Source organism: Penicillium digitatum, chromosome 1 (genome assembly GCF_016767815.1).
Source record: "Penicillium digitatum chromosome 1, complete sequence".
Classification (NCBI taxonomy): Eukaryota; Fungi; Ascomycota; class Eurotiomycetes; order Eurotiales; family Aspergillaceae; genus Penicillium; species Penicillium digitatum.
The window spans coordinates 7334761-7360621 of record NC_089384.1 but is presented as its reverse complement, the minus strand read 5'-3'; the positions used below and the strand labels follow the sequence as shown (position 1 = coordinate 7360621).

General features: G+C 49.6%; 9 protein-coding genes across 9 annotated transcripts; 8 read left to right on the top strand and 1 right to left on the bottom strand.

The window, feature by feature from the left end:
- Positions 1-716: 716 nt before the first annotated feature.
- On the top strand, positions 717-1760 carry Pdw03_4891 (von Willebrand factor, type A; the record flags this gene model as incomplete). Its single annotated transcript, XM_014675212.2, has 1 exon — positions 717-1760. One exon carries the CDS (start codon positions 717-719, stop codon positions 1758-1760), a length of 1044 nt encoding a protein of 347 aa, XP_014530698.2.
- Positions 1761-3180: 1420 nt separating this feature from the next.
- On the top strand, positions 3181-5147 carry Pdw03_4890 (anaphase-promoting complex subunit 4; the record flags this gene model as incomplete). Its single annotated transcript, XM_014675213.2, has 3 exons — positions 3181-3212; positions 3263-3467; positions 3519-5147. 3 exons carry the CDS (start codon positions 3181-3183, stop codon positions 5145-5147), a joined length of 1866 nt encoding a protein of 621 aa, XP_014530699.2.
- A 435-nt stretch (positions 5148-5582) lies between these two features.
- Pdw03_4889 (Anaphase-promoting complex component Cut20/Apc4, putative) lies at positions 5583-8482 on the top strand (the record flags this gene model as incomplete). The annotated part of the gene is made up of 6 exons (XM_014675214.1): positions 5583-5826; positions 5933-6861; positions 6911-7654; positions 7710-7776; positions 7831-7980; positions 8052-8482. 6 exons carry the CDS (start codon positions 5583-5585, stop codon positions 8480-8482), a joined length of 2565 nt encoding a protein of 854 aa, XP_014530700.1.
- A 2390-nt stretch (positions 8483-10872) lies between these two features.
- Positions 10873-11283, top strand: Pdw03_4888 (Cytochrome P450; the record flags this gene model as incomplete). The annotated part of the gene is made up of 2 exons (XM_066100856.1): positions 10873-10932; positions 10984-11283. The coding sequence occupies 2 exons, from the start codon at positions 10873-10875 to the stop codon at positions 11281-11283; spliced, it is 360 nt and encodes a 119-aa protein (XP_065956256.1).
- A 1703-nt stretch (positions 11284-12986) lies between these two features.
- Pdw03_4887 (Importin beta-1 subunit) lies at positions 12987-15965 on the top strand (the record flags this gene model as incomplete). Its single annotated transcript, XM_014675216.1, has 7 exons — positions 12987-13085; positions 13171-13977; positions 14041-14666; positions 14720-15269; positions 15329-15566; positions 15625-15733; positions 15785-15965. The coding sequence occupies 7 exons, from the start codon at positions 12987-12989 to the stop codon at positions 15963-15965; spliced, it is 2610 nt and encodes an 869-aa protein (XP_014530702.1).
- Positions 15966-18898: 2933 nt separating this feature from the next.
- Positions 18899-19632, top strand: Pdw03_4886 (40S ribosomal protein uS8; the record flags this gene model as incomplete). Its single annotated transcript, XM_014675218.1, has 3 exons — positions 18899-19031; positions 19309-19378; positions 19443-19632. 3 exons carry the CDS (start codon positions 18899-18901, stop codon positions 19630-19632), a joined length of 393 nt encoding a protein of 130 aa, XP_014530704.1.
- Positions 19633-19978: 346 nt separating this feature from the next.
- Pdw03_4885 (Histidine phosphatase superfamily, clade-1) lies at positions 19979-21280 on the top strand (the record flags this gene model as incomplete). Its single annotated transcript, XM_014675219.2, has 4 exons — positions 19979-20014; positions 20067-20395; positions 20533-21123; positions 21193-21280. 4 exons carry the CDS (start codon positions 19979-19981, stop codon positions 21278-21280), a joined length of 1044 nt encoding a protein of 347 aa, XP_014530705.2.
- Positions 21281-21818: 538 nt separating this feature from the next.
- Pdw03_4884 (Ubiquitin supergroup) lies at positions 21819-23537 on the bottom strand (the record flags this gene model as incomplete). The annotated part of the gene is made up of 2 exons (XM_014675220.1): positions 21819-23201; positions 23271-23537. 2 exons carry the CDS (start codon positions 23535-23537, stop codon positions 21819-21821), a joined length of 1650 nt encoding a protein of 549 aa, XP_014530706.1.
- Positions 23538-23920: 383 nt separating this feature from the next.
- On the top strand, positions 23921-25552 carry Pdw03_4883 (Phosphatidylserine decarboxylase-like protein; the record flags this gene model as incomplete). The annotated part of the gene is made up of 1 exon (XM_014675221.2): positions 23921-25552. The coding sequence occupies one exon, from the start codon at positions 23921-23923 to the stop codon at positions 25550-25552; it is 1632 nt and encodes a 543-aa protein (XP_014530707.2).
- Between the last annotated feature and the right edge of the window lie 309 nt (positions 25553-25861).

Sequence of the window (25861 nt, the reverse complement as noted above, 5' to 3'; positions counted from 1 at the left end):
CCTCTGTCAAAGTCGATCACAGCTTCTAAAAAAAGTTTCTCGAAAGAACCGTAACAATGGAGTCAGTTCATCCGAAGTAGACTACGGTGCGCCCTGTGCACCAGGATTGCATCTGTGGGGCTGTGTTTGCTCCGCCCCTAGTAGTTACAAAGGACCCTGTCTGTGGTTTCCCAACTCTCCGAAATGGTACTTGGATGATTGGTGAAGTTCAAACGTAACACTGAAGCTCAATGACTTTACTTTATCTAGCTGTGGCCCGGGTCTCCCAAGGTGGGGGCTTATCCACAAATGAGCAACATTGCCCCTCAAGATCCATGTCAATCATTTACATTGGGGCCGCAGCAGGTGAACTACATATATGCCTTGTGATGCATGATAGCATTTTGTGCCATACACATACTTTGGGGGCTAACTGTGAGATTGAAAAACTTGTGTCTTGACCATGTGTTTGGGGTGGATCCTTGTTGGTTAGACGTGTGCCTTGGTCCAAGCATCTCTGCCATATCCTACCCATTCTTTGAATACTGAGGTTCACAGCCGAGACCCTTATAGATGTCAGACGTAAATACCTAGGTATAAAGAAGGTATTCCCTGGCTCAAATCCTTTGTCTGGATTAAACCATTTCAAGACATTCGAATAGCCTCTAGGATACTGAAAATTAAGTAGGCAAATAGTCCTCGTCTGCACTCATCTACAACTTATGCAATATCCCGCTATGGGCACTCATGAAAAGACATCTCTATGGCACTCTCTCTCATCCAACCATCGGAAAGAGCGCAAAGAGCGCAAAGAGCACAAAGACCGCAAAGCAGAGATATCCACCATAGCAAGAACCACTGTGATCACACCAGCACATTTTCCATCATGGCCCCGAGGCCGCATCAATAGCTCCAATACATCGAACATCCTAGGAGAGCAGCCGTCAAATCTTCCACCACCGTACGTGGACGCAGTGATCCCCACAATCAGAATCAGCGCTCCCGAAGAGCCGGAACCCGATTCTCAGTACGCCTTCCTCGGTACATTTCACACAATCTTTTTGGTAGACGATAGCTCTAGCATGAGGGGCGAACTTTGGAACGAAGCCAAAGATGCCCTCGCAGCGATCACGCCAGTCTGCACCAAATACGACAGTGAGGGAATCGACATCTACTTTATCAATCACCGGTCCAAGTCCAACACCAACTTGAATTATAATTACAGCCCCAGCCGATGCCCCAAACTCGATGCCGGTGGATATCACAACATCAGGACCGCGCAACGTGTGAGCGAGATCTTCTCCTCCGTCAGACCCTCTGGCGGAACAGGAGTTGGTCGTCGTCTGTTTGAAATTTTGGACCCATATACCAAGTTGGTGGAAGCAAAGGAGGCAGAGAGGCGAGCGCAAAAGGGCCCATCTGGCCCGGGCTTGTTGGTTAAGCCGATCAATATCATCACAATTACCGATGGGGTGTTTACGGATGATGCGGAGAGCGTTATCATTAAGACGGCTCAGGTACTGGATGGACCTTCTTGTCGTGCTATTCCATGGCAGGTTGGGATTCAGTTCTTTCAGATTGGGAATGATGAGATGGCTCGGCAGTACTTGGAGGTTTTGGATAAAGACCTTGGGAGTCGGTGCCATGCCTTACATCTAAGAGATATTGTTGATACTGTTCCTTGGAGAAATCGGGCTGGAGAATGCTTGGATGGGTATGGGATTTTAAAGACTGTGCTTGGAGCCGTTCACAAGAGGTTGGATCGAGATTGGGAGTGTTAGGTATTTACGGGGGTTTGAAGTTTTTCGGGGTTCGATATTTAGGCTTAGAATTGTTCAATCTGATGCTACGAAGTACATGTTATATTTCCTCTATTTGCTGTAGGGAGTACGGGGAACTTCTCTTCCAATCGCATTATTGTGACCAACTCGGAAAATGACATATCCAAGATTTCTCTCAGGAACCGCCGAGGTGGAGAATTCTCAGACGTGTCCCTGATAGCTCGGTTCTATTTAATCTCCAGGGCCAATGGGAACAACCCGGTGATTCGCTATCAGAGCTTGGGGCCCTTGCAGCTGCGAACTGACATCGACAATGGTACAGAGAATCGACTCAACTCCAGATCAACGTGAATGTTCGTCACACCCCTCCAACTAATGATCGAGATTGAAAACAATCTACTAGATCTAACTAATCTCAGTGGGCGTGCTTGTACCTTGCATGGGGGATCGACGAACCACGATGACGGGCAGCATCGGAGGACCGCAAGCCACACCGTGTTCTGTGAGAATCGGAGATCACATTCTGTCCTTTCTCTTTCTTTTTCTTGTAATGCAATTCTAATACGGTCGACTTGAAGTAGATCAGCACTGATGATTGAACACTCCCAGCTCCACTCCGCATCACCGCCAATTTTGGTGATCTTCCAAAAGTCCTCCCCGCGCTGATCTCTTAAAAAACCTCGAATTCGCTTCTTATCCTTCTCACTTGATTTTCTTCACCTTCAGAAGGCTGAACTGTATTCTACCAGTTATACGGGTTCGATCTCTCTTTCATCTTCCCCCTGTTTCAACATTCCAACCTGCAGCGCTAAGAGGCCTCTTAGCGCCGGACTCCCCTACGCAGGAAACATTTCCAAGCCAAGTGGCTGGCGCTTCCTTCTTCCGCTCCTCATTGGCCAATATTATCGCTCTGCGCTGCGCTGGGGAAATTACACCATTGTGATTCTTGAAGCATCAGCCCATTTGATGGTGATTTGGTTTGGGTCCAGTGTGTCCAGGCCATGGCATGGTGGTGATTGTCTGCGGCGTAGCCCCGAATCCACCTGAAACGAACCGTTTATTCTTAGACCTGTCTCTCAATTCTGAAACAGGTACAGCGTGGTGTGCTTCCAATTCCCCGCTGTAATTACAGACCCGTCTGTGTGGAGTTGGCTTTATTTCTGTGAGCTCCGGCTTGTTATATAAGCTCGGGCTTCCGGCTCAAGTCCCTTTTCTTGACCTCTATATACCACTGTCTTTTTGTTGCCTGGCATTTGCGTGTGTTATACTGGGGTTCGGTCTTTTAGCTTTTTCTTTTGTCATTTGTTCTTTTGCTGTGCATTTCCTTACTCCGATTCATTCTTTTTTTTTATCTGTACTATCACCAGCTTTGCTCAGTGGTCTCTCTTTCCTGGTATTCTTGTTGCTGTCTGACCTTGCGATGATCTCTACTACCCTTATAACTTTTTTGCTGTGAGTACGCTAAGTGCAGTTAATATCTCCATGAGCTGACGAAGATTCAGGACCACAAAGCCGGAGATCCGGTCGGTCAAGCTGCTCGGATCATGGGACAATTTCTCTAAGCAATATGTGATGGAAAGAGATACGCGAGTCGGACCCGGACACTGGAGAGGATGTCATACATTTACCGATATGATAGGCGGTGGACCAGAACAGACCCAATGGCGAACAGGAGGTCTGAAGATGGGCGGTACTTACTGGTATTATGTGAGGCTCATGTTCACGCATGTGAGATGAAAGAGCTAACGAGAAAAACAGTATTTGCTCGATAATGATACAGAATACTATAACGAGGCAGAACCAACGACCACCATGTGCCCACTTCTTCCAGGGCAGCCCATGAATGTGTTGAACGTCCCTATTATTTTACCCGACAGTCGCGCGCATGGACGCTCAGTGAGTGGCAGCTCCCAAAGATCGGAACATCTTCGGACCATGCACCCCGAAGACAAGTTTATGAACCCGCGGAAGCCGCCGCCCCAGCCCCAACCCGTGCGTCTTCAGACATCTGCACCGATAGGCCGCGAACCGAGCCCTGCACACTCTTCGAGTAGATCTCCGATGGCCGGAATTCATCGGAGTGCATCTCAGCCGCCCAGTGCCACTTGTAAAGGCCACAAGAGAGATTCACGTTCTATGTCTCCCCCGAGAGCTCGAGCGCTTCTGGCTGCTTTAAGGCAACCTGCTGATGTGGATAGAAAGTTCGAGCCAGTGCAACCATTGAATGCTCCAAAGATGACACCGCGGCAAAATGAGCCTATTGAGAATTTCAGCAATATCCCAAGAATCAAGGTCAACGCTGGAATCGCAATTCCATTCTTGAGCTCTCCTGACAGACTTGGACCGTCCACCATTCAAAGTCGTCGCGCGATGAAGGCAGCCGCTGGGGAAACGGCACCGGATCGTCTTCTCACAGTGCAGACACGCCCGGAGCCCCGCAAACCCGGTTCTTCTCGCGGCGCAGCAAACGGAAACACCGCGACACATGACGAAAATCGTGCGTTCAGGGAAGCCCTGAAAGATATCCCTAACTCTGGTGACTTGCCCACGCCAACTGCTGCATTTACCAAAGAAAAGAGGCTCCCTACACTCCCAAACACGCCATCTTCAGTCATGGATGAAGCAGTTCGCGCTATCGACGAAAGGGACAAAGCGATGGATGGCGAGATCCCGCGCAGTTATTTCTCCAGCATGACAACAACAACAACAACAACAACAACAACAACAGTCGACTCTTCCCACTCCCACTTCGTGCCTGAATACAGTCGCTTCTCTGAATGGAGCACCGACACCGAAACCGACTATAGCCCGCAGGAATCGACAGTATCGGTCTCCACATCCCGCCACCACCAGGACGAGTCTTCAGCCGAAAGATGGAGAACACCAGACCTCTCGCAGTCCGGGGATGGCGCAACTAATACCGACCCAAACACCCCTCACCTCACTGTCTACTCCAAACTCTCGTCTCCGAACTCAGCATCCGGAGAGCTCCCTCCCTGGAGTGTCGGTCTCCCTCAACTCACACTCTCCCTGTCCTCGCCTGGCTTTGACTGTTCTGGGCTGGGCATAGAAAATTTCGATGAAGTGGAAAGCAATCCCAAGCGCCACGCTGCCCTATTTAGCGCCCTTGAATCCATGGAAGCCCTCGCGATGTCGTGCAGTCCCAATGGCTCCCCGATCCTCCTCCCCCAAGCCTCCAGAGGCTCTGACACGGAGCAAAATATCTTTGCCACAGAGCGTAAAGTGAGCGAGACTTCTCTCGAGCGCATTCGCTCCTGTCGGAGCAATGCCTCGTTCCAGGAGAATGCTACCATGAAGGAGTTGATAGATGAGCTTAGTTATCTGAAGAATCTGATCCAGGCTGATATGGATGGGGCTCCATTTTAATGAGAGACTCCCCCTTCAGGAAATTTGTCTCGTCTTCTACTTCTTTTGCTCTCATCATCATATTGCTGGCGCTGGTCACCGGCATTGGAGGTTTGTACTCCGCACCTGTATCATTTAGCTCTCAATAGAGATGAAATCAGATCAAAGAGAACACAAAAAAGATTTACAGGTCTCCAAGGTATAGTGTCAATTAGCCTAGTAGATGACAGAAGCAAATCGACGCAAATTGCAGAGTGACGTTGGTAAATCCCATACCAGTAGATCGGACCAAACACCAAAACACACGCGCCAAGAATCAATCCCTCTGTATCCACCACCCACGATCAACAGCTTCGGTCAAAAAGAACAGCGACACACTTCCGTTTTTGAACCTTGTTATTCCCGAAATAAGCATGGGCTGAATTTGTTATTTGTCTTGAGATAGAAAAATCCACAATGGGTGTTGATGGCCCCCAACTGACACCTGTCGGGGAGAAATCCCTACCAGCAAAATGCAAGGCGCAGGCCGTGGCGTACTGTCCCACAATGGACCTGATAGCACTGGCGACCGAGGACGAGGAATTACGCGTGTTCCGACTTAATGGACAGCGAGTGTTCGGGGGTTCTTTTGGTGGAGATCCGTACCTAGGCGAGGATGAAGAAGATGGCGAAATTAGAGGGATGGCGTGGAAGGGGAATGGTGAGTTTGAATTTCCTTGTCGCTGGTTTTTGCGATTTTTTGGTTTCGGATTCTAAGGGTCTTGTTGAATGATTCCACGCGCGATCATTTACTAATGCTACACCAGGTCGCCTCCTCGCTGTCGCATGTGGAGATGGCTCGCTCCGCATCATCAGTTCGTACACCGGGAAAACGGTGCACCACTACCAGACCTATCAGCAGAAAGAGGAGCACTCTAATCCCACCGAGAACCCAGCACCCAAGGCAACGTGCGTTGGTTGGGGTGTCAATTTCACCGATAGCAAAGCTGCACAGCGGCATTTGCATGAATCCGCGGGCCAGGTCTCCATTGAAGACCTATTAGCCCCGGGAGCATATCCCTCCAAAGCAGCCATCATGCTCAAAGCTGATTTGCCCCGGGAGCTTGCCTTGCTAGACATTGAGAGCTCGCTACCCAAGCTGAGCACCCTGCCTGCAACAGGAGGCGAGGACGATGTCTTTAGCTCGCGGGCGTCCCTCGATGCCATCTTCCATTCTTCGAAGGATAGCAACGACTCGGTTGATGTGCTCTCCGTCGGATTCGACGATGGTACTGTCCACCTGCGCATCTTTGATTGTTTTGAGATTGGCTCTTTCCCTATAGGAAGCTCCCCTGGTATCTCCGACTCGTGCCGTATCTTGCGGCATGCATCACACCCATTGAGCTCTACGCATGCTCTGTTGGTCTCGCCGGCTAAGGGTGATGCTCGTGGTCCGCTTGAGCTTGTTACGATGGATCTTCGCTTTATAACGAAGTCTGGGAGATATCTGTCTCTTCTTGCGTCGAAGACTACACAGCTTCAGAATTTGCTGCGCTATATTGGCCAGGTGCAGCGACAGATTGAGCTCGAGTGGAAGAATGCCCAGGAACTTCCTGCGCGGTTCTTGCGTAGTGTCAACGAGGAATTGAAGGAAAAATGCCAGTGTGATTTTATCACTGCTATTTATCACTTGGTGGTTACTGGTCATTGCTTTGAGCCGATGAAAGAGTTCCTCACGGATATAGTTGGAGAAAGAGTGTGTGCGCCTTGCGCTTTAGGAGACGATGTGCTAATAAACGACATAGGGCCACAAGAGATGGGATAAGGCTGTCTCCGGCGGCTACGAGAACATCCGGCGACTAACACACGAATGTCTCCTCCCAGCTTTGGAACGCAGTCAAGTGCTTCTCAGTCGACTGCTTGGATTGTCTAAATTCCACAAGCTAAGTGATGTTCTTGGACTGGACACGACCAAGCTCAATGCTATCGTAGAGACACTTGATTGCCTCCATCTTCTTGCGCACCGTGTTCTCACGCATGCCAACGAAGAACTGGGTCAATTTGCTGCTTTCTCTAGGTGGCTTCGTCACGAAATTTACGTTCTAAACAGCGAGCCCTTGTCGCAGACACTCGAGGAGCTGCAGGAGAAGAGAGACTTGTTCGATGTCCCTCCTACTGTCAAGTACATCAAGGGCGCGTTGACCAAAAGTGCTCTGCGGAACTTCATCCGCCAGCTTCCTATGATCGGAGTTGTTCAGCCCCCTGCACCTCCCACTGATAAGTGGCTCCCGGGTGGCCACGAAAGCTCGTTCTTCGATACTTTCAAGTCACTTCTTCAGCAGCAACGCGAGTCTCGGGACAAGGGCGGTGATGGTACATCGGTCGATACGCCTAAGCTGAATGACTTGACGAGGCGTCTAGGCATCCAGTTTGAAAAGGTCTTTGGGGAGATTGCCTTGACTCAGCGCAGGGGAATTCTCCATCGCTCGCCTTTGACGCTTCACTCTGATTGCGACCAAGAGGTTATTGATCTTACTTTCTGCTACGAGGTGAGTCCGAAACTATTGCATTTCATCTGGTTCCAAAAACTTACTTGCGCCACAGGATGCCGTGGAAGACCAGCCTTGCTCGATATACGTCGCGACACGATCAGTCACATCAAAACAGAAAGGTTCGTCATACAGTAACTCTTCAAAATTCAACTGCTTATACCCCTCATAACTAGTGTATCTCTACCGTGTCGTCCTCAAATCAGTCGGCGGGGTCAGCTCAACAAGAAGTACATCTCTCGCAACCATCGATCTCCAAAACGGCGAAGTCCGCCAACTGCAATTCGTCAACGACGATTCACTCATGGTTCTCTGGCGCGACAACAGTAAGTCCCTCACCCATCAACTTGTCCCATCCCTATTTCTATATGCACAATCTCACAATCTATCTAAAAAGGAGGATCCTCCCATCTCCTCAACTTTCCCTTCCAGCCCGCATCAACACAACCTCATAACGAGATAACGGACCCCTCTCCTCTGGTCCTTGAGTACATTGAATGTGACAGCACGCCATCCGCCCCCATACCGATTATACCGACTACGACACTAGATCTCTCAGCTGAATCCCCTCACGCGAGAGTCCTCATACATATCTTTGCTCTCCATGGCCCTAAAGCGCGACCTGTGCATGTCGATGTCAATGGGCGAAAGGGACGACGCGCCATTTGTGTTTTGTATGGGGATTTTATGCGGTATGAGGTTTTGGATCTGGATGCCGCCATGGGAGAGGATGAGGAAGAAGATGAGGATTATCAAGAGGCGGAAGAAGAGGAAGATGATGACGATTCGGAAGTCTTCGATAGTGATGAAGAGAATAATGAGAACTAGGCTCACACAATTACATGGGAATCATTATCCTTCATGGGAAATGGTGGATCAATGCTGCATCGCTATTGACAACTATTGATTTGATAGAGTTCACTTAGTGATCTTCCGTATCTGATGGGCAGTCTGGGCAGAAGGTGATTCGCTTTCCTTTTATGAGGCAATCATACCTATCAAGACATGTAAATTCGCGCATTTACAATTGGAACCTCTCCAATGGTTACCTACACTCGCCTTCTATGTGGAGGTACAAAAATTCCGCCCAACACTGCGGAGGTCTCACTTGTACACAAGACCTGTCGGTACGTGAACTGTTAAACTCCTGGTATGGACTTGAAACAAATGCACTGATTACAACTATTGTACATATGCGAGAGACCCGTTTTGCCCCGGCTGTCTTGACAGCGCAGTGTGGCTCCCACAGCCCCTCACCTCCTCAGCTGAGATCTTTCTTGATCTTGAACTTGGCCTTCTCTACTACACATCTTTTTTCCGAGGAGAGCAACTGCAGATTTTCGCTTTGAATCGGGCGCATAGAGTCCCTGATGGCTTCCGCAATCTCACATCGTTCAACTCACAGCTGGAAGAGTGCTCCCATCTCTCAAATTCAGTTCTCCCGGCAGTCATCGTCATGAGAAACCAGCTCTTCGTCCCTCCCAACAGCCATCCATTCATCTGTGTTAACAGCATTCCACAAAGGAAAGTTGCTTGGCAAAGGGAACAGAAGTTCATCTGCAGCTAGCACAGACTGTACTGTATCAATATCTCCATGGCTTCCACTTCTTATATTGAAGTTGCTTGCCTTCCCACAAGCCTTGTGCAAGGGTTGTATTAAACTGTTCAATTTCCTCAATCCCCACCCAGATAAACGTACCCAAGTCAGCATCCTCATACTTGACAAGAATTGTCGGATAGTAGAACATGCCTAGCCTTCGACAACTTCGGACAAGAGCCTTAAGTAACCACAAATAAATGATTCTCAAGGCTTCACCTAACTTTTCCAATATCTCAGAACATAGAATATTAACCTGCCTCCATATCACACCGGAAAGTGGCCTCCCATTGGTCTCCCACTTGCGGGTGCCATTGCTATAACCAATTTCCGATCGCATGATTCTTTCGCATTCTATACTTACACGGATAACTTCTGTTAGGACTACGCTTTACTGAAGGCTGTAATTTATCAATTCTCAAGGCCGTGCACGAACCTCAGTTCACAACAAGTCCCTCGATAGTTGACACTGTCCCAATTCATCTTCTCGTGCGCTTTGCTTGGACAATCTCTTTCTTGACTTAGCATAGCTCCTATCATTCTTGTCATCGGCGCTACAGGCAAGGATTGTTGAAGCAGCGTGTTAAATCCACTCTCGAAGCTTGATAATTGGTATGTATCCTCTTTGATCATAACCTAATTGGCAAAGATCGCGAAGTTGCTTTTTTTAAAAAGGTCCAAGGTTCTAATCCCACTTCGATTCCAATCTGCCACCTACACACCTCTATTCTCCACAGCGGGAAGTTCCATACCGCTAATCAGCTACCCGTTCGATGCCCGGGAGTTAAAGGTTACGATCTAGTCATTATGGCTTGAAGCGAGTCCTTCCCACTGCGAGGGAAACGTGCAGTAACCGGGGCAGTGACGTTGTTCCCCAGGTTCATCAGCTGGTTATCCTAGATCCCGCTTGAGTTTGTCATGTCACAGCGCTTACATCGCTGCATCACAGACTCCTTCCTCTCGATCAAGCCCACGACATACGACCTTTCCACCCGGCACCAATAACAGGTAGGAAACTAGTGAGATGAGGTCTAGGATAATCTATATCTTCTTTCTCCGATCGTACCCCCTCCTCTGTCTCATAGCTGTTCCTTCACTGTTGTCTGTGGAGGGACTCAATCAAGCATTAAGCGCCGATTTTCTCGGTCTCGGGCTCGCCGTGGGGGATCTCAAGTGTCGACGCCGTCCATTTTTTTTGGTTCAATTTATCACTCGTGCGACATAACGAATCACCGAAAGCGCTGCAACTTATGAGACCGTGGGTTTAGCATCAGGGGGGGAGGGGGGGGGGAGCAGAACAGTTTCTTAAAATCCTTTATTCACACAAATATACTAAGAATTTTCACTAGTTCTTGCGACTTAGGGGCCACGTGTCGACGACAAGGTAGACCAGTTTGCATCTTTACATTGAAAGCAGTACGACTCAACCTATCGATGCTAGTGCTTGGTCCATGTTTCAAAGTTTTGACATCGTGGGAAGTGTTAGGTTCGGAAAAGATTCAAGCAACCTGATATGTCCAGACGTTGCTCCCGGGTTCCAGCTTGCAAGATTGAAGAACCAAGGAGTATGACCAAGTATTCCGAGAATAGCCCCAAGGTCATGAACCCCTTGGTTCGTAGGATGCTCGATTCCTGTAGTCAGCCTCTTTCGGGGGGAGGTAAAAATGAGCGACCAAAAAAGGTACGCAAGTTCATCTCTGCACACATGCCATCGCATTACTTATAAATTCAGGATTGGAATATGGGGAAAAGCCCACAAATTTTGGTCTCGTGGCTATCGAAAGCCTATGCCGAGAAGAAAATATCTGCCGCTCCAACAAAGGCTGCTCTTCATGAAGGTTCACGAGTGGTTATAGTTGCTAGCAGTGAGACTAGAGCTACTACTTTGCTATCTGGGCTTAAATATCTGGCAAAGAATTTCGCAACACCCTCGCAGCTGCAACACCATCTAGATGAAGCCATGTCAGGAAGGTCCGAGGATTGGTCATACGAGAACGTCGAGTCCGTCACCCACCTCGACGAGATCATATAAGATCCATGTCGCCTGCGACCTGCAGTAATGACAGGTACACAGAGCGTTACTCCAGCCGAGAGAATCCACGTTGATAAGGACGCATTTGTTCCAGCTCAATTGATACCGACGGACGAAAGGTACTGCACCAATGCCTAATAATTTATACCAGAATATCGAACTAGACATAGAAATGTGCCCCGAAGGCGCCCCCATTTATACTCGGTAATTACTGTCCCACGAACGCAAGATTCACACCTACAACGTATGTTGTAGTTAACGTCCATCACCCATTCCTTCAGGAGCCTCTAGCTATCCCAATTATGTTGTAAATTGTAGCTATGATGGGTCTTCGCGTTTTGCTTTCCACTTTGGCACAGTTGTTCCACGTCAAATTAGCACCCGACGAGAATAGAAAGATATATGGAACCGAGACCTCAGGTACTTCCACAATCACGCTTGTCCCATTATAAATCCGATTCCACCCGCGCTACCATGATGCAATGACAGGTAGACTTGCGAGGTAAAAACAGTGGAAAAAACAAAACAATAACGAAATCTATGTTGTAAGACTTTCCCACAAGGAATTTTTTTTTTAAAAAAAAAAAATTGTCTGGGGCCCAGTAGCGGTGTGATTCGACACGCACACTCGAATCCCCCCACACCTCGGGTAATGACTGTTTTTTTTTTTCTTAATTTATACGACAGCCGCTCACATTTTGTCCTCGATGAGGACTGGAATAATCTGAATCATCTGGCTCAAGATGATGCAAGGGAGACTATGTGGAAAAATGCTGGGATATCCTTTTCAACGTCTTCTTTTTTTTTTGGATTTTTCAGTGATAAATTTAGAGACAGTGAATCCAACTTGGCGGCATAGAGTATGTACTCTGACACAAAAAATTCGTGAAGACGGAAAAAAGTAAGAGCCATACACAGGACCTTTTAAAGCCCCCCTAGTAATAAGCTAAAATCCTTTTCTGCATACACATACAAAGTATTAATGTTGTAGCTAATTCTCGATACAATTGAGGCCCTCATGGTGGGAAGTGGGAAGCCCGATGAAGATGCAACAGGCGCACAATTTGCATCGCCTTGACACTGATTATGCTCCCCGAGCCACAAAAGTCGAGCGAAGAAGAGAAGTGCAGAACAAGACCTTGAAATTGGAGCTCGTCAAAATTAGAAGATGCCCTCAGATCTATTGTAGCAAGAGAGTCCTTGACTGAGCACGGGAGACTGTAGCCTGAGGCATAAATCACGTGCACATGACTAACCCCCGCACGAGGGCCAATCAGAGGGCGACCCCCGGTAGAACCTCACTCATTGTGGTCTTTCTTGCTTCGAATCTTTGTTTTAGTCTCTTCACAGATCTTACACTTCTACAGACATATTTCATCTTCCCCAGAATTTCCAAACTAATTTCTGTGTGTTGAAATTCGGGCGTGCACTCAAGGCACCTTTTCCTCTCTGTGCCTCTCGTCGCGGAAAGACCTAGTGCATGCCGCCTCGTCATATCCACAAAAACACCCGTCCCTTCTTCCCACTCTTCCACAGGAAATCCTCTTCCACCACTGCTTCTATCGTGGTGATCACCGAGTGTCGAACCCTTTGATTGATCCGGGTCCAGAGGGGTATTCAAGGCTTTTTTTCTAATCTTTTCTCCACCTCTTTTTTCCTTCTTTTTTCTCTCCCCCCCCACATCCTTCATCTCTTTGCACATCATGGACGTCCGTCAGGTGTTGCAGAGTACCCTCGCGCCAGATGCGACCGAGCGTAGCAATGCCGAACAGCAACTCGCCCACGCGGCGGAGGTTGACTTCGTATGTATCTCCCACCAACCCCCCCTTCACGAATCATGAAGAATTTCCCAGGTTCTTGAATGCTGATACTTCTGTCGCTCGATAGGCTGCCTACCTCATCACCCTCGGCCAGGAACTCGCCAACGAGAGCAGCCCCGCTCATATCCGTGTTGCTGCCGGTATCGCTTTGAAGAACGCTTTCACTTTCCGGGACCAAGCCAAGTTGCGCGAGGTGCAGCTTCGATGGGCCCAGAGCATCAACGCCGAGACTAAGACACAGGTCAAAGAGCTTGCGCTCAAGACTTTGCAGTCACCCGACGCTCGCGCTGGAAATGCCGCCGCTACACTGATTGTTTCTATCGCCGCCATCGAGTTGCCGCGTGCTGAATGGCCCGAGTTGATGGGCATTCTTGTCCAAAATGTCGCCAGTGGAAACGACGCACTGAAGCAGTCCTCTCTCACTGCCATCGGTTACATTTGCGAGTCGCAAGATCCCGATCTCCGCGCCAGTCTGACACAACACTCCAATGCCATCCTTACTGCGGTTGTCCAGGGTGCTCGGCGCGAGGAGCCGAACATGGATGTCCGGTACGCTGCTATCGCCGCTCTCAGTGATGCCGTCGATTTCGTGCGAACCAACATGGACAACGAGGGAGAGCGCAACTACATTATGCAGGTCGTCTGCGAGGCTACTCAGGCCGATGAAGTCCGTGTGCAGGCTGCTGCATTCGGCTGCTTGAACCGCATCATGGGATCCTACTACGAGAAAATGCGCTTTTACATGGAGAAGGCTCTGTTTGGCCTGAGCATCATGGGCATGAAGAGCGAGGAGGAAGAAGTCGCCAAGCTGGCTATTGAGTTCTGGTGTACCGTCTGTGAGGAGGAGATTGCCATCGAGGATGACAACGCCGAGGTATGTATCAAGCGCACAAGACCGAGTGACTTTGACCATGTACTGACGTTCTGTTTGTTATAGGCTCAGCAGGAGGGTGTTGAAGCTCGTCCTTTCTTCGGATTTGCTCGCGTTGCTACCCGCGAGGTTGTTCCTGTTTTGCTACAATCAATGTGCCGACAGGACGAGGACGCTGATGATAATGAGTACAATGTCTCCCGTGCTGCCTACCAGGCTATGCAGCTTTACGCCCAGTGTGTGCAGGGTGATGTTATTCAACCTGTCGTGACCTTTGTTGAGGAGAACATCCGCAACGAGGACTGGCACCGTCGTGATGCCGCCGTCGCTGCTTTCGGCGCTATCATGGAAGGCCCTGAACCCACGGTCCTGGAGCCCCTGATCAAACAGGCTTTGTCTGTTTTGCTTGGCATGATGGAGGATAGCTCCATCTCTGTCCGGGACTCCACTGCCTACGCTCTGGGTCGCGTGTGCGACTGCTGCCCCGAGGTTCTCGACCCCGAGGTTCACCTCCAGCCGCTTATCTCTTGCCTCTTCAACGGCCTCGCCAACTCCCCCAAGATTGCCAGCTCTTGCTGTTGGGCTCTCATGAACGTCGCCGACCGATTTGCTGGTGACGATGGCTCGCAGACCAACCCTTTGTCGAAGCACTTTGAAGACAGTGTGAAGTCCCTACTGACCGTGACTGAGCGGTACGTTCCCTGACTGATATCCTTTCGGTTTCTTTAACCTAACGCTCGTACAGACAAGATGCCGATAACCAGCTCCGTACTGCTGGATACGAAGTTCTCAACTCTTTTGTTATGAACTCTGCCAATGACAGCCTGCCCATGGTTGCGACCCTCTCAGATGTCATAATCCAACGTCTTGAGCACACTGTTCCCATGCAGCAGCAGGTCGTTAGTGCCGAGGATCGTATTCTCCTCGAGGAGATGCAGACTAGCTTGATCAGTGTTATTCTGGCCATCGTCCAGCGCTTCGAGGCCGAGATCAAGCCTCAGGCTGACCGTATCATGAGCGTGATGCTTCAGGTCCTGAATACCCTTGGTGCCAAGTCGAGCGTGCCAGATGTCATCTTTGCCACCGTCGGTGCGATTGCCAGTGCTCTTGAGGATGATTTCGTCAAGTACATGGAGTCATTCAGCCCATTCCTGTACAACGCCCTGGGCAACCAGGAGGAGCCCGGTCTCTGCTCTATGGCCATCGGCTTGGTCAGTGACATTGCTCGTGCCTTGAACGAGAAGGTTCAGCCTTACTGCGACACTTTCATGAACCTGCTGCTCAAGACTCTACAGGTGAGATTGTGTCTCCTAGACATATCTAGGTAGATGTTCAATGCTAACTTCTCAAACAGACTTCCACCAACCAGCTCAAGCCTGCGATTCTTGAGACCTTTGGCGACATCGCCCAGGCCATCGGAACCAACTTCGATACGTACCTGACAGTCGTTGGCCAGGTTCTCCAGCAAGCCTCCAGCGTGACCACCAGCTCCGACCTCCCATACGACATGGTGGACTACATTGTTTCTCTCCGTGAAGGCATCATGGATGCTTGGGGTGCTATTCTTCTGTCTTACAAGGGCACTGCTTCGAGTATGTTGCTCTTCACTCTTCATGCAGTTACGATGTCGGCTTGCTAATTAGATCACAGTCACCCAACTGCAACCTTTCATCGAGTCTATTTTCCAGCTTCTTCACATTATCTCCCAGGAAAGCAACCGCAGCGAAGGTTTGATGCGGTCTGCCATGGGTGTGATTGGGTAGGTTTTGGCATCTCCTAGTCTCGATTGCCTATGCTAACTCTTCAATAGTGATCTTGCTGATGCTTTCCCCAACGGCGAGCTCGCTGCCTACTTCCGCAATGACTGGGTCACCTCTCTCGTGAGAGAGACTCGCACAACCAGACAGTACAGCGAGCGCACAATTGAGACTGCCCGCTGGACCCGCGAGCAGGTCAAGCGCCAGATCAACATGGGTGCTGGTATGGCGTAAAGCCATCACTATGTCTCACCCGGTTGACTACCAGTGCTTCCGGTCCGCTTCCGTCTTCCAAAGTAGCTGCCACTCACATCGGGTCTGTTGGCCTCAGTGCCCCAGGTCCTAGGGCTGCTTGAGTCCACATCTAATTGGTGCTCCTGATGTGTACATGGCAGCTGTCTCGTTCTGGACGTTGTCGAATCCGAGCGCTTGGCTGATGGCCTCAAATTCCTCTTCCTTTTATTCCCCAGCACAGGATTCCTCTCCAATCACTTCCTTTGGTCACGAACTTCGTTCCCCAAAACCCTTTGCTGGTGCTCAATTCCCTGATGACACACGTTCGAATGAGTTACTCTTCCCAATTCCTGTATGGCCCTGTCCGAGTTTCCTTTTTCTTCTTGATACAACCCTTTTCACCTTTCCCAGTCCCTTTTCTATGTTGTTTTTAATTAGACAAGACCCCCTCCCTCGCATCTTATAGCATTGCGACTCATGTAGCCCAAGAATCCATGTACCCCCTTCATCCTCTACTGTGCTCCCCCTTCATGTATCCCTTCCCCTCGTGTCACTCCCTCCAGAAAAGAGTCATTGTCATGAAAAAGCTGTCCTTGGTTTCGTCTCCTTTCCTCGTATACGCCGATACTTGCCCACAACCATGCTACCATGCTGGAACATCATGTATAGATCCATCCATCTGAACCTTGTCCACGGATGGAACAAGTAAAGGGGTGCTAATGAATTAGTAGTAGTAGAAGTAAAACTTTTGGTTTCATTGTCGATGTGAAAGTTCTATGGTGGTTTTTTGCTTTCAATTTTCAAGCAATTTCTTTCCAGCTGCTGTACTTGGTATGGTGTAGGAACAGCACTGGAGTTCCAGCTACCTTGTACATTGTAACTAAACATGCAACTACAACAGTCTACCCTATAAAGATTCACCACCTCCACAGTGGCGGTGTAGAGACCTGCATAATTTAGTCCTAATGAAATTTAGCACTCTGTATTCACCATGTATTGCTTTGCTCTTGAATTCTTCCTTCTTCAACTACCCTCTCTACCATACAATTCAATTCAATTCACTGTGGAATACCCTGAGCCCCTATTGAAGAGGTCCCTCGTACCCCAAGCCCCCCCCCCCCCCCCCCTCCGAACCACCGGATTCCGATATCGAGTCCTTTACCGCCAATACCACCAATTCCGCTACTTCTGCTATGCCTTGTGAGCCCTTTCCGATGGGTAATCTTGACCGGAAATTACAACGTTGGAACTGGCTAGAGCGAGATACTGCTATCCAAGTGCTTACTTTGGATAGTATTGACTGGTCGAAATAAAAAATTGCGGATTATCTTGGTATCACCCGGAACTAAGTACGCTGGGCGATTGCACGAGGTACTCCTACGCCTCGTAAGCCCCCGGGTCGAGTCCCGAAATTGATAAGGAGTGAAGTGGATGATATTATTACTTTTATCACTACAAATGAGATCAATCGCCGGCTTTCGTACGAGAAGTTAATTAATATTCTATCTCTTAATATCTCTGTTGATACACTTCGACGAACCTTGGCTAGTAGGGGATATAACCGCCGTGTTGCGCTTGGTCGACCTGATATAAAGGAGAAGAATCTCCTTGATGCCTCCCTTGGGCACGAGCTCACGTTAACTGGACTCGTGATGATTGGTGTCGAATAATCTGGACTGATGAGACCTGGGTAACCCCTGGATACCACCGAAAGGTACGAGTGACTCGGCGAGCTGATGAAGAAAGGCACCCTGACTGCCTTCGACCTCGACGCCGGAAATGTGGAGGATGGATGTTTTGGGCTTCGTTTTTAGGCCTTGAAAAAGGCCCGTCCCTCTTTTAGGGCTTGGAATGGGGCTGGATTGATACCGAAGGCTGTATCTCGTATATTGCTCCTTTAATGGAGGGGTTTTTTCGCCTTCGAAAGGATCGAAACCCAATTGTTATGCAAGATAATGCGCCTGGGTATTCTGCCAAAGAAACAATTGAATACTTTGAGGAGCTTGGTGTTTGTATAATGGCGTGGCCTGTATTTTCACCGGATTTGAATCCTATTGAATCTGTATGGAATTGGATGAAGGATTGGATAGAGGAGAAGTATGGAGATCAGTATATGACGCCCACTATACTCCGAGGGGTTGTTCGTGATGCTTGGGATGCTGTACCGGAGGATTTCTTGAATGGGCTGATTGAGAGTATGCCTGCTCGGTGCCAGGCGGTTATTGATGCTCAGGGGGGTGCTACTACATACTAAGTGTAGTATGTAGGAGTGGCATTGTATATGAGAAATTGTTGTATGTTGTATGTGAGAGAGATGGAGAGTTGAAAGGTTGAGAACTCTGTTTTTTAAAAGAATAATGGAGTATCAATTTGTAAAATACCATATTAAATACTATGCTAATTTATAAGCTAGTACCGCCACTGTGGAGGTGGTGAATCTTTATAGGGTAGACTGTTGTAGAAGACAGTGATGCCTTGCAAGGCCAATCTGCGGAGATCATTACCACGTGACACTTGCGATAAGGGCTGCAGCGCGCCTCAACCCTACCCGCGCACCACCCGAAAAGCAAACTTTGACAGATCATCGATTTCTTCCGCTTCATCCATCGACGACCATCTCTCGAGGTATGTGCTATGCCCTTCCCCAACAACAGCCTCTCAGCTAGTCTGGGGATGCAATCATCTTGTCTAGATTGCTTCCATGTGAGAATTATAGATGATTCTCTGGAACTGTGATCCAGGAAGCCAAGATGATACGCATCTCCCAACTCGGCACGGGCTGAAGAACTCCTTTGCAATGCAAAAAAGGGGCACTCTTTGCGCTCGAAGACTAGTGGTGGCTGACTTGAACCGCCTTCGTCGAACAGATACCTCATAATCTTTACTTTTAAACGTTACGATTTGGGAATCTCGATTCTACTAAAACCGCCAAAATGGTCAAGACCTCCGTCCTCAACGATGCGCTTAACGCCATGAACAACGCCGAGAAGGCTGGCAAGCGCCAGGTCCTCATCCGTCCTTCCTCCAAGGTCATCGTCAAGTTCCTTGCTGTCATGCAGAAGCACGGTACGTGAATTTTGAACTGTTGTCTACCTTTTGATTGACTTTTTGTTGCGTCTCGTATTGTCATTGCTGTTTCTACTCCCTGTTTTGAGCATATTTGTCCCACCCATTCGGGCTGATAACTAGGCGGCCGGTCTCAAATAACCCACGACGTCTGCCTTTTAAGTGTCCGATATATCAATTCGCGAAGATCTTACACGTTTCCAAAGCGCTGTTATGGCTTTTTCAGTATTTGACGACTTTTAAATCTTCGCAACACGCTGACTCTTTTCTCTTCCAGGCTACATTGGCGAGTTCGAGGAGGTCGATGACCACCGCTCCGGCAAGATTGTCATCCAGCTCAACGGCCGGTACGTATTCACAATCATGTTAATCAGTCTCCATGGAACATCAACCTGACTTTCTTACCTCCAGTCTCAACAAGTGTGGTGTCATCAACCCCCGCTACCCCGTCCAGCTCCGTGACCTCGAGAAGTGGGCTACCCAGCTCCTTCCCTCCCGTCAGTTCGGTTACGTTGTCCTGACCACCTCCGCCGGTATCATGGACCACGAGGAGGCTCGCCGCAAGCACGTTGCTGGCAAGCTCCTCGGCTTCTTCTACTAGATGGAATCGTCCTAAAAAGAATTGAGAAAAAGTTCTTGCTTTGACTGGTTTTGCATAGCGTTGGGTTTTACTGGGCTGGGCCCTGGAATGTAATCTGGAATTTGTAGCTGTGAACAAAAATCTTCTGTTCAGCACTTTTGATGGTTTGCAGAGTAGGGTTCGCTCGTATATCAATGCTAGAAGATTCCGGTCTGCAAAGCTTGTACCATTCATTCTCTCACTAGGCATAAATGTCGTAGGCTTGAGGAAAACTTCACCGCCCTCGGCATACGTGAATTCTGCCGATTCCCCGCAACAACAGCAAGGCCAGTACCAGGACATAGTTGAACTCAAGTATCCATACGCTATGCCTTTGGACACCATATATCTGACCCGTCATGGGGTATGCACTCTATAAAACTATCACCGCGGGCTTAAAGACCTGACTATGACAGCACCGCCTCAACTGGACCATTGACTTTCGGACGGGCACATACAAGTCCCAATTCCCAACGCCAACAGGAAACCCAGCAGACCCTGCGCTGACCTCGCACGGCGTACACCAGTCACATGAGCTGGCGGAGCACATTGTCAGCCCCCAGTTCTACCCTAAGCCGTTCCGTGTCTACTCGAGTCCCTTCTACCGCTGCCTTCAAACAATCCAGCCGTCTGTCGAAGAGCTCAAGAGAATATCGGTCGAGTCTGGAAAGAGCCAGCATGATGGCCGGATTGGGTCAATTGATCGGCATGCGAATTTTGATGTACGAATTGAAAATGGGTTAGGGTACGTAGCATGCCCTGTCTTTCTACTTATACTTCCTTCTGCCCTACTTAATCAACCCAACCGTTTCGCTTTCCCGTACTGTACAAACACAGCATTTTACAGGCACCATATCACCAGGAAAGCTAATTGGAGTCTAGAGAATGGTTCGGTGCAACAGATTTCTTCGACCACCCGGCACACCCAACCCTTCAACTAATGTCCACCCACTTCCCAACCCTCCTCCCAGAAGCTAGTCAAACCTACAAAGCCCTACTTATCCCTTCAAGACGCGGCGAGACAATCACGCAGCTCCACAACCGCGTAGCAACAGCCCTGGAAGGCATAATCGCCGACATCGACGCAGAAGTCTCCGCCCTGGAAGCAGAGCTACCATCAGACCAAAGAACCAGCAAATCCGTGCTAATCTGCGCGCATGCTGCGCCGCTTATTGCCATGGGACGGGCTCTCACGGGACATATGCCGGATCATAGTTCAGAAGAGGACTTTGATGTTTTCACAGCTGGGTTGAGTACTTTCAAGAGGAGGGGGGCTTCTTCTACTGCTAGCGTTGGGCGGAGCGGTGATACGGAAGAAGGATCGAGTGAATATCCGCTTGCTGAGGGTACGACGTTCATTCGTGCGCCGAGAACCCCGCCGCAGTGGAGGAATGGGCGCGGTGTTGGAGGTGGATGGGATTGCGTTGCGAATGGGGATTGTAGCTTTTTGAGCAGTGGTGCTGAGCGTGGTTGGTGAGTGGATTTTTTTTTTCCCCTTTTCTTTTTGGTGTCGAGAGAAGATATTGACGTAGACTTTGGTAGGCACTTTGATGGCGAAGAATCCTTTAATACGGGTCCCATGGCTCCACCTTCCGAGCTACCTGCGAGTGCAGGTGTTACGAAGTTGTGAGTTGATGATTCACGCAATTTACCAGGGCAATGGTATGCGATGAATAAAACGAGGACATCATTGCATCTTTCTGAGATCATCAATTATCGGTGACTCTGGAACTATGACTGCGAACCGGAAAGTTGACCTATCACGGGTTGGGCTGTCATGCTCTATTACTGCAATGCTCAACCGATGCCTAGGATGGCTCCCATTCTCAACTCGCTCGTGCTAGCGGTATAAGAGAGTGACATTGTTGCATAAGAACAAAGTTTATTGCTAGCTGCCTAGATTTCCATACCATGTACATTATAGGGGCATCTAGTCCAAAGCGACATGAACAGTTGACTTGAACAAGAGTATAATCGCCTAACTAAATCAATTTGAAGGAGGAAATTGTTAGGGGTATCACTTTGGCCCACATTGATTTCAATTGCACAGAGACTAGAAGAAAGACGCTACCGCTAATGAAGATATGGATATGAATGGCAAATGTACCTCCCGGCATACATCAGTTCTCTGCTGGACTCTGTCCAGACTATGCACGCACGGCAGATACCTACTCTTGTTCGGCACCTGCATTCCCCGCGCCCTCCGCCACACCAGCTTGAGCCCGTTCCTGTTCCTGCTCCTGTTCCTGGCGCTCTCGCTCCCGTGCCTGCTCCTGCTCCTGACTTTCCCGCGCCCTCCGCTCCTGCTGAGCCAAGAAAGCTTGATCTGCCGCAGTGCGAGCCTGGACGTGCCTCTCACCGAGACCGGGAACCAGACTTGCAAAAAGAAAAACGAGGGCTCGCTCCGCGCGGCGTATCTGGTCCCAAATATTGAACTCCGCGGCAGCGTCATCTGCTCCAAGCTGAGTGGCTCGATCTGCCGGTCCACCAACATGAGTGAGGCTCTCGAGATGGCGTTGGACGGGACTGATAATTGTTGTCGCAAACTGCCGCGGAATATTGGTCTCAGAAAATAATGTAACCAGCAAGGCAATGCTGACGAAGATGTAACGCCTCCAGGTGCCAGGGGCACTAGTGAGGTAGCAGAAGAGCCACAGACGGGTGAACAGCCAGATGCGGCGGATGTGTCGTGCCAGACCGGCGTGCTCGACATTATTGCCTCGGCGCTGTTGGTTGAGCAGTGCTTGGCGCAGGGCGTTCTGGACTACCGCTGCGTTTGGGTTGGGTGGCCGGGGTGCTTGAGGTACTCGGGGTGGCTGAGGTGCACCGGGTTCGTTAGCGGGGGCTGTATTGGGCAAAACCGCCTGTTGCATTGTGGGTCGGGTTATCAAGTGATTTTGTCCCATGAGACCACTGTAAAAGTCTCCTATTGGTGAGGACAGCATGAAGACCTGAGTGGGACCTGGTTGGAGCGAGTTTTGGGATAAAATGCTTGTCTGCAAATGCCTATGCTGCACGTATTCTGTTAAACGGGCGCGTTGTTGAGCGTCAAGAATACGGGCAACCAGTTCTGCAACACCGGGTAGAGGAAGTTGTCCCGTAGGCCGTGCATCTTGGATTTCAAGAAGCTGGTTCCGTATACGAATGATATCCTGCATAGAAGGCAAGATACGTCTGTCCAGTTCCCTCTCAATATCCTCAGTTTGACCTCGTAAAGTGCGAATATGCTGAGATAATTCTGCACTGTGGGCCTCTGGTGCGTTTGTGGTTGATGGGTATGGGTTAAGTGAAGAGCCGTTGACGTATTGATTGAATGTGACGTTTGGAGAACCTGGAGTGGCATCCGTTTGCCTCAGGGTGCTCGAGTATGAGGAAATGCTGTCTGTAGTAACCGAAATATCTGGATTGGGGCCATCAAGCCCGGTGGAAGAAGACGTAGAAGCTTGAGCAGAATTCCCGAGAGGCGAATGTTGCGACATCTCAGGAGCAGGAGGTGCTTCTGAGTGTGTTGGCTCAGGTGGTAGCACAAGATGCATACTGTCAATTCCTTCCTGTCAAATCAAATGCCATTCAGTCAGGACAAAATGTCAAACGGGATGAATTGGTGACAAGCTACTCACCTCCATAGACGAGACTACTGCGCTGAGTGTTGCATCATCAACAGTGAGAGGTTTCCCTCGATAGATAAGTCTCTGGTGTGATGCTTGAGGATTATTCGGAAAGGTCTGTTCGATCCGGCCCTTGAGCTGTGCGATTGTGGAGGAGAGTGGAACGTTCTTGAGTGTAAACCGGCTTGGAGGGGGTAGAGACTGGCAAAGTATATGAAGCGTGATTGTGCTCGATGCGTCTCCCTCTACCATTGGCTGGGATGATAACCCTGTCGCCATTGCGTCAAAACAGTTGTTGTTCGCAAGCTAAAAAAGCCCCTATGGAGCTGATCTAGTTACTGATATCTGGCATCAATCGATCGATAAGCGATGTCGATGTTGTAGTGTCCTCTGCGAGACTCTATAGCAGCTAGGAAGCAAGTGGAAAGCACGATGCAAGAGGAGAGCAGATGTAAAGAGTCAGAATTGTAGAATCGCTCATTTATAACATGAAATGTATTTGGATATACAAAGTAGAGAGAAAAGTAGTCCGTCCACTGGCTCTCCACGTGCAATTTTGCCGGGCGGTCAATCGGTAACAACATGTTTCTCCATTCTCGGGAAAAAAAAACGCTCTGGGCTTAGGGGTGATTTTAGCGCTTCAGGCAGATGGATTAAACATTATGGCCAAGCGCCTTTTTACTTCCTCGCCTCTCCTTCACTGCCCTCCCGTTGCCCCTCGGATCGGGGCTGCGTCGATGGAGGTTCTTTCGTTCCGGGCCACGGCCCGCCACAAAGCCAGCCTCCGGCATTTTTCATCTAAATCATGGAGACAATATAACAAAGACAATAACCCTGAAAACAATAGAGGAGGATTCGGGTCACGGCTAGGTTTCGCTCTGCGTAATACCAAAGTCGAATGGTATCCCATCCCAGTCGGACTCGGAATCGGCTTGCTAGGGTTGCTGTCCTTCTACAAGTCACAACGTGCGGAACGGGATCGGCTTGCTCGCGATGCAGCCGGCGATGAATGGGAAGATGGAAAACGGCCACCTCCTCGTCCGAGGATCAGCCTGTCAGGCCCATGGCATATTCAGATCATGTCCACTCTGCCCCTGAAGGCCATATCGCGTCTATGGGGTCGCTTCAATGAAATTGAACTTCCTTACTACCTCCGCGTTCCTGGATTCAAACTCTATTCTTGGGCCTTTGGCGTCAACCTCGAGGAGGTCGCCGAGCCCGACCTGCACACCTACCCGAATTTGGCGGCATTCTTCTACCGTAAGCTGAAGCCTGGCGTTCGACCATTGGACCCCGACCCTCGTGCCCTTCTGGCTCCCTCCGACGGCCGAATCTTACAATTTGGAATGATTGAACGAGGCGAGGTTGAACAAGTCAAGGGAATGACCTACAGTCTGGATGCTCTTCTTGGATCAGCCACGCCTGCGCACGCCGACCACAGTAAGCGGCTCACAGACCAGGGCCGAAAAGAAACCCAAAAGGATGTCGAGAACATGGCTGCGCATGAAGAGTTTGCGCGCATGAACGGGATTTCATACACTCTCCCGAGCCTTCTTTTGGGAGACGATGGTGCCCCCCAACGACGTGCTTCATTGGATGCTTCAACCGCATCCAAAGCAACCTCTGAAATCCAGGTGCAAGAGGACCTGGCTCGTGGCGATGGAACACCATGGTACGCACCCAAAACCACAGCCAACCATGCCTTGTTCTACGTTGTGATCTACCTAGCACCCGGCGATTACCACCGTTTCCACTCCCCCGCTCCCTGGGTGGTCGAGAGCCGCCGCCACTTTGCTGGTGAGTTATACTCGGTTTCACCATACTTGCAAAGACATCTACCCGGTCTATTTACCCTCAACGAGCGAGTTGCACTCCTCGGCCGATGGCGGTGGGGTTTCTTCAGTTACACGCCGGTCGGAGCTACCAATGTAGGCTCCATTAAAATCAACTTTGACTCGGAATTGCGCACGAACAGCCTGTTGACCGATACCGCTGCAGACTTGGCCGCAGCCTTGGCTGCCAAGCGCGGTGAGCAGTATCCTGGCTTTGTTGAGGCGACTTACCGCCATGCCAGCCAGACACTTAACGGACATCCTCTGCAACGTGGAGAGGAGATGGGTGGATTCCAGCTTGGTAGTTCGATCGTACTTGTGTTTGAGGCTCCTCTTGGAACTCGCAAGTCCGTCGATGCCGGCTGGCCGGAAGATGCTCCCAGTGATGGTTGGACTTGGAGTATTCAAAAGGGCCAGCGTATCAAAGTAGGCGAGAAATTGGGCTTTGTGAGCGAGGCATAACGTGTACAATGTTGCACAGCCCCGGTGCACAGCCGACAGCGGTTTGTTGGGAGATATTTTGGCCTAGATGATTTTTGTAGGTCTGTTCTTGTATTATACCACAGTCCTTTGCTCTCGGTATCTTGAGCATTTAGTTTAATCACATTTTGCTTATTTTTTTTTTTGGCCTTTGATCTCCATCTCACTGAAGTAGATAGTTAACTATCTTGCACATGTTTCCTAATCCAATCAGCACAGACCAGGTTGTGGCGTGGTGCTATCGCCTCCCGAATGCGTCATTGAGGCAGGTTTCTACAGCATTTTCACCTA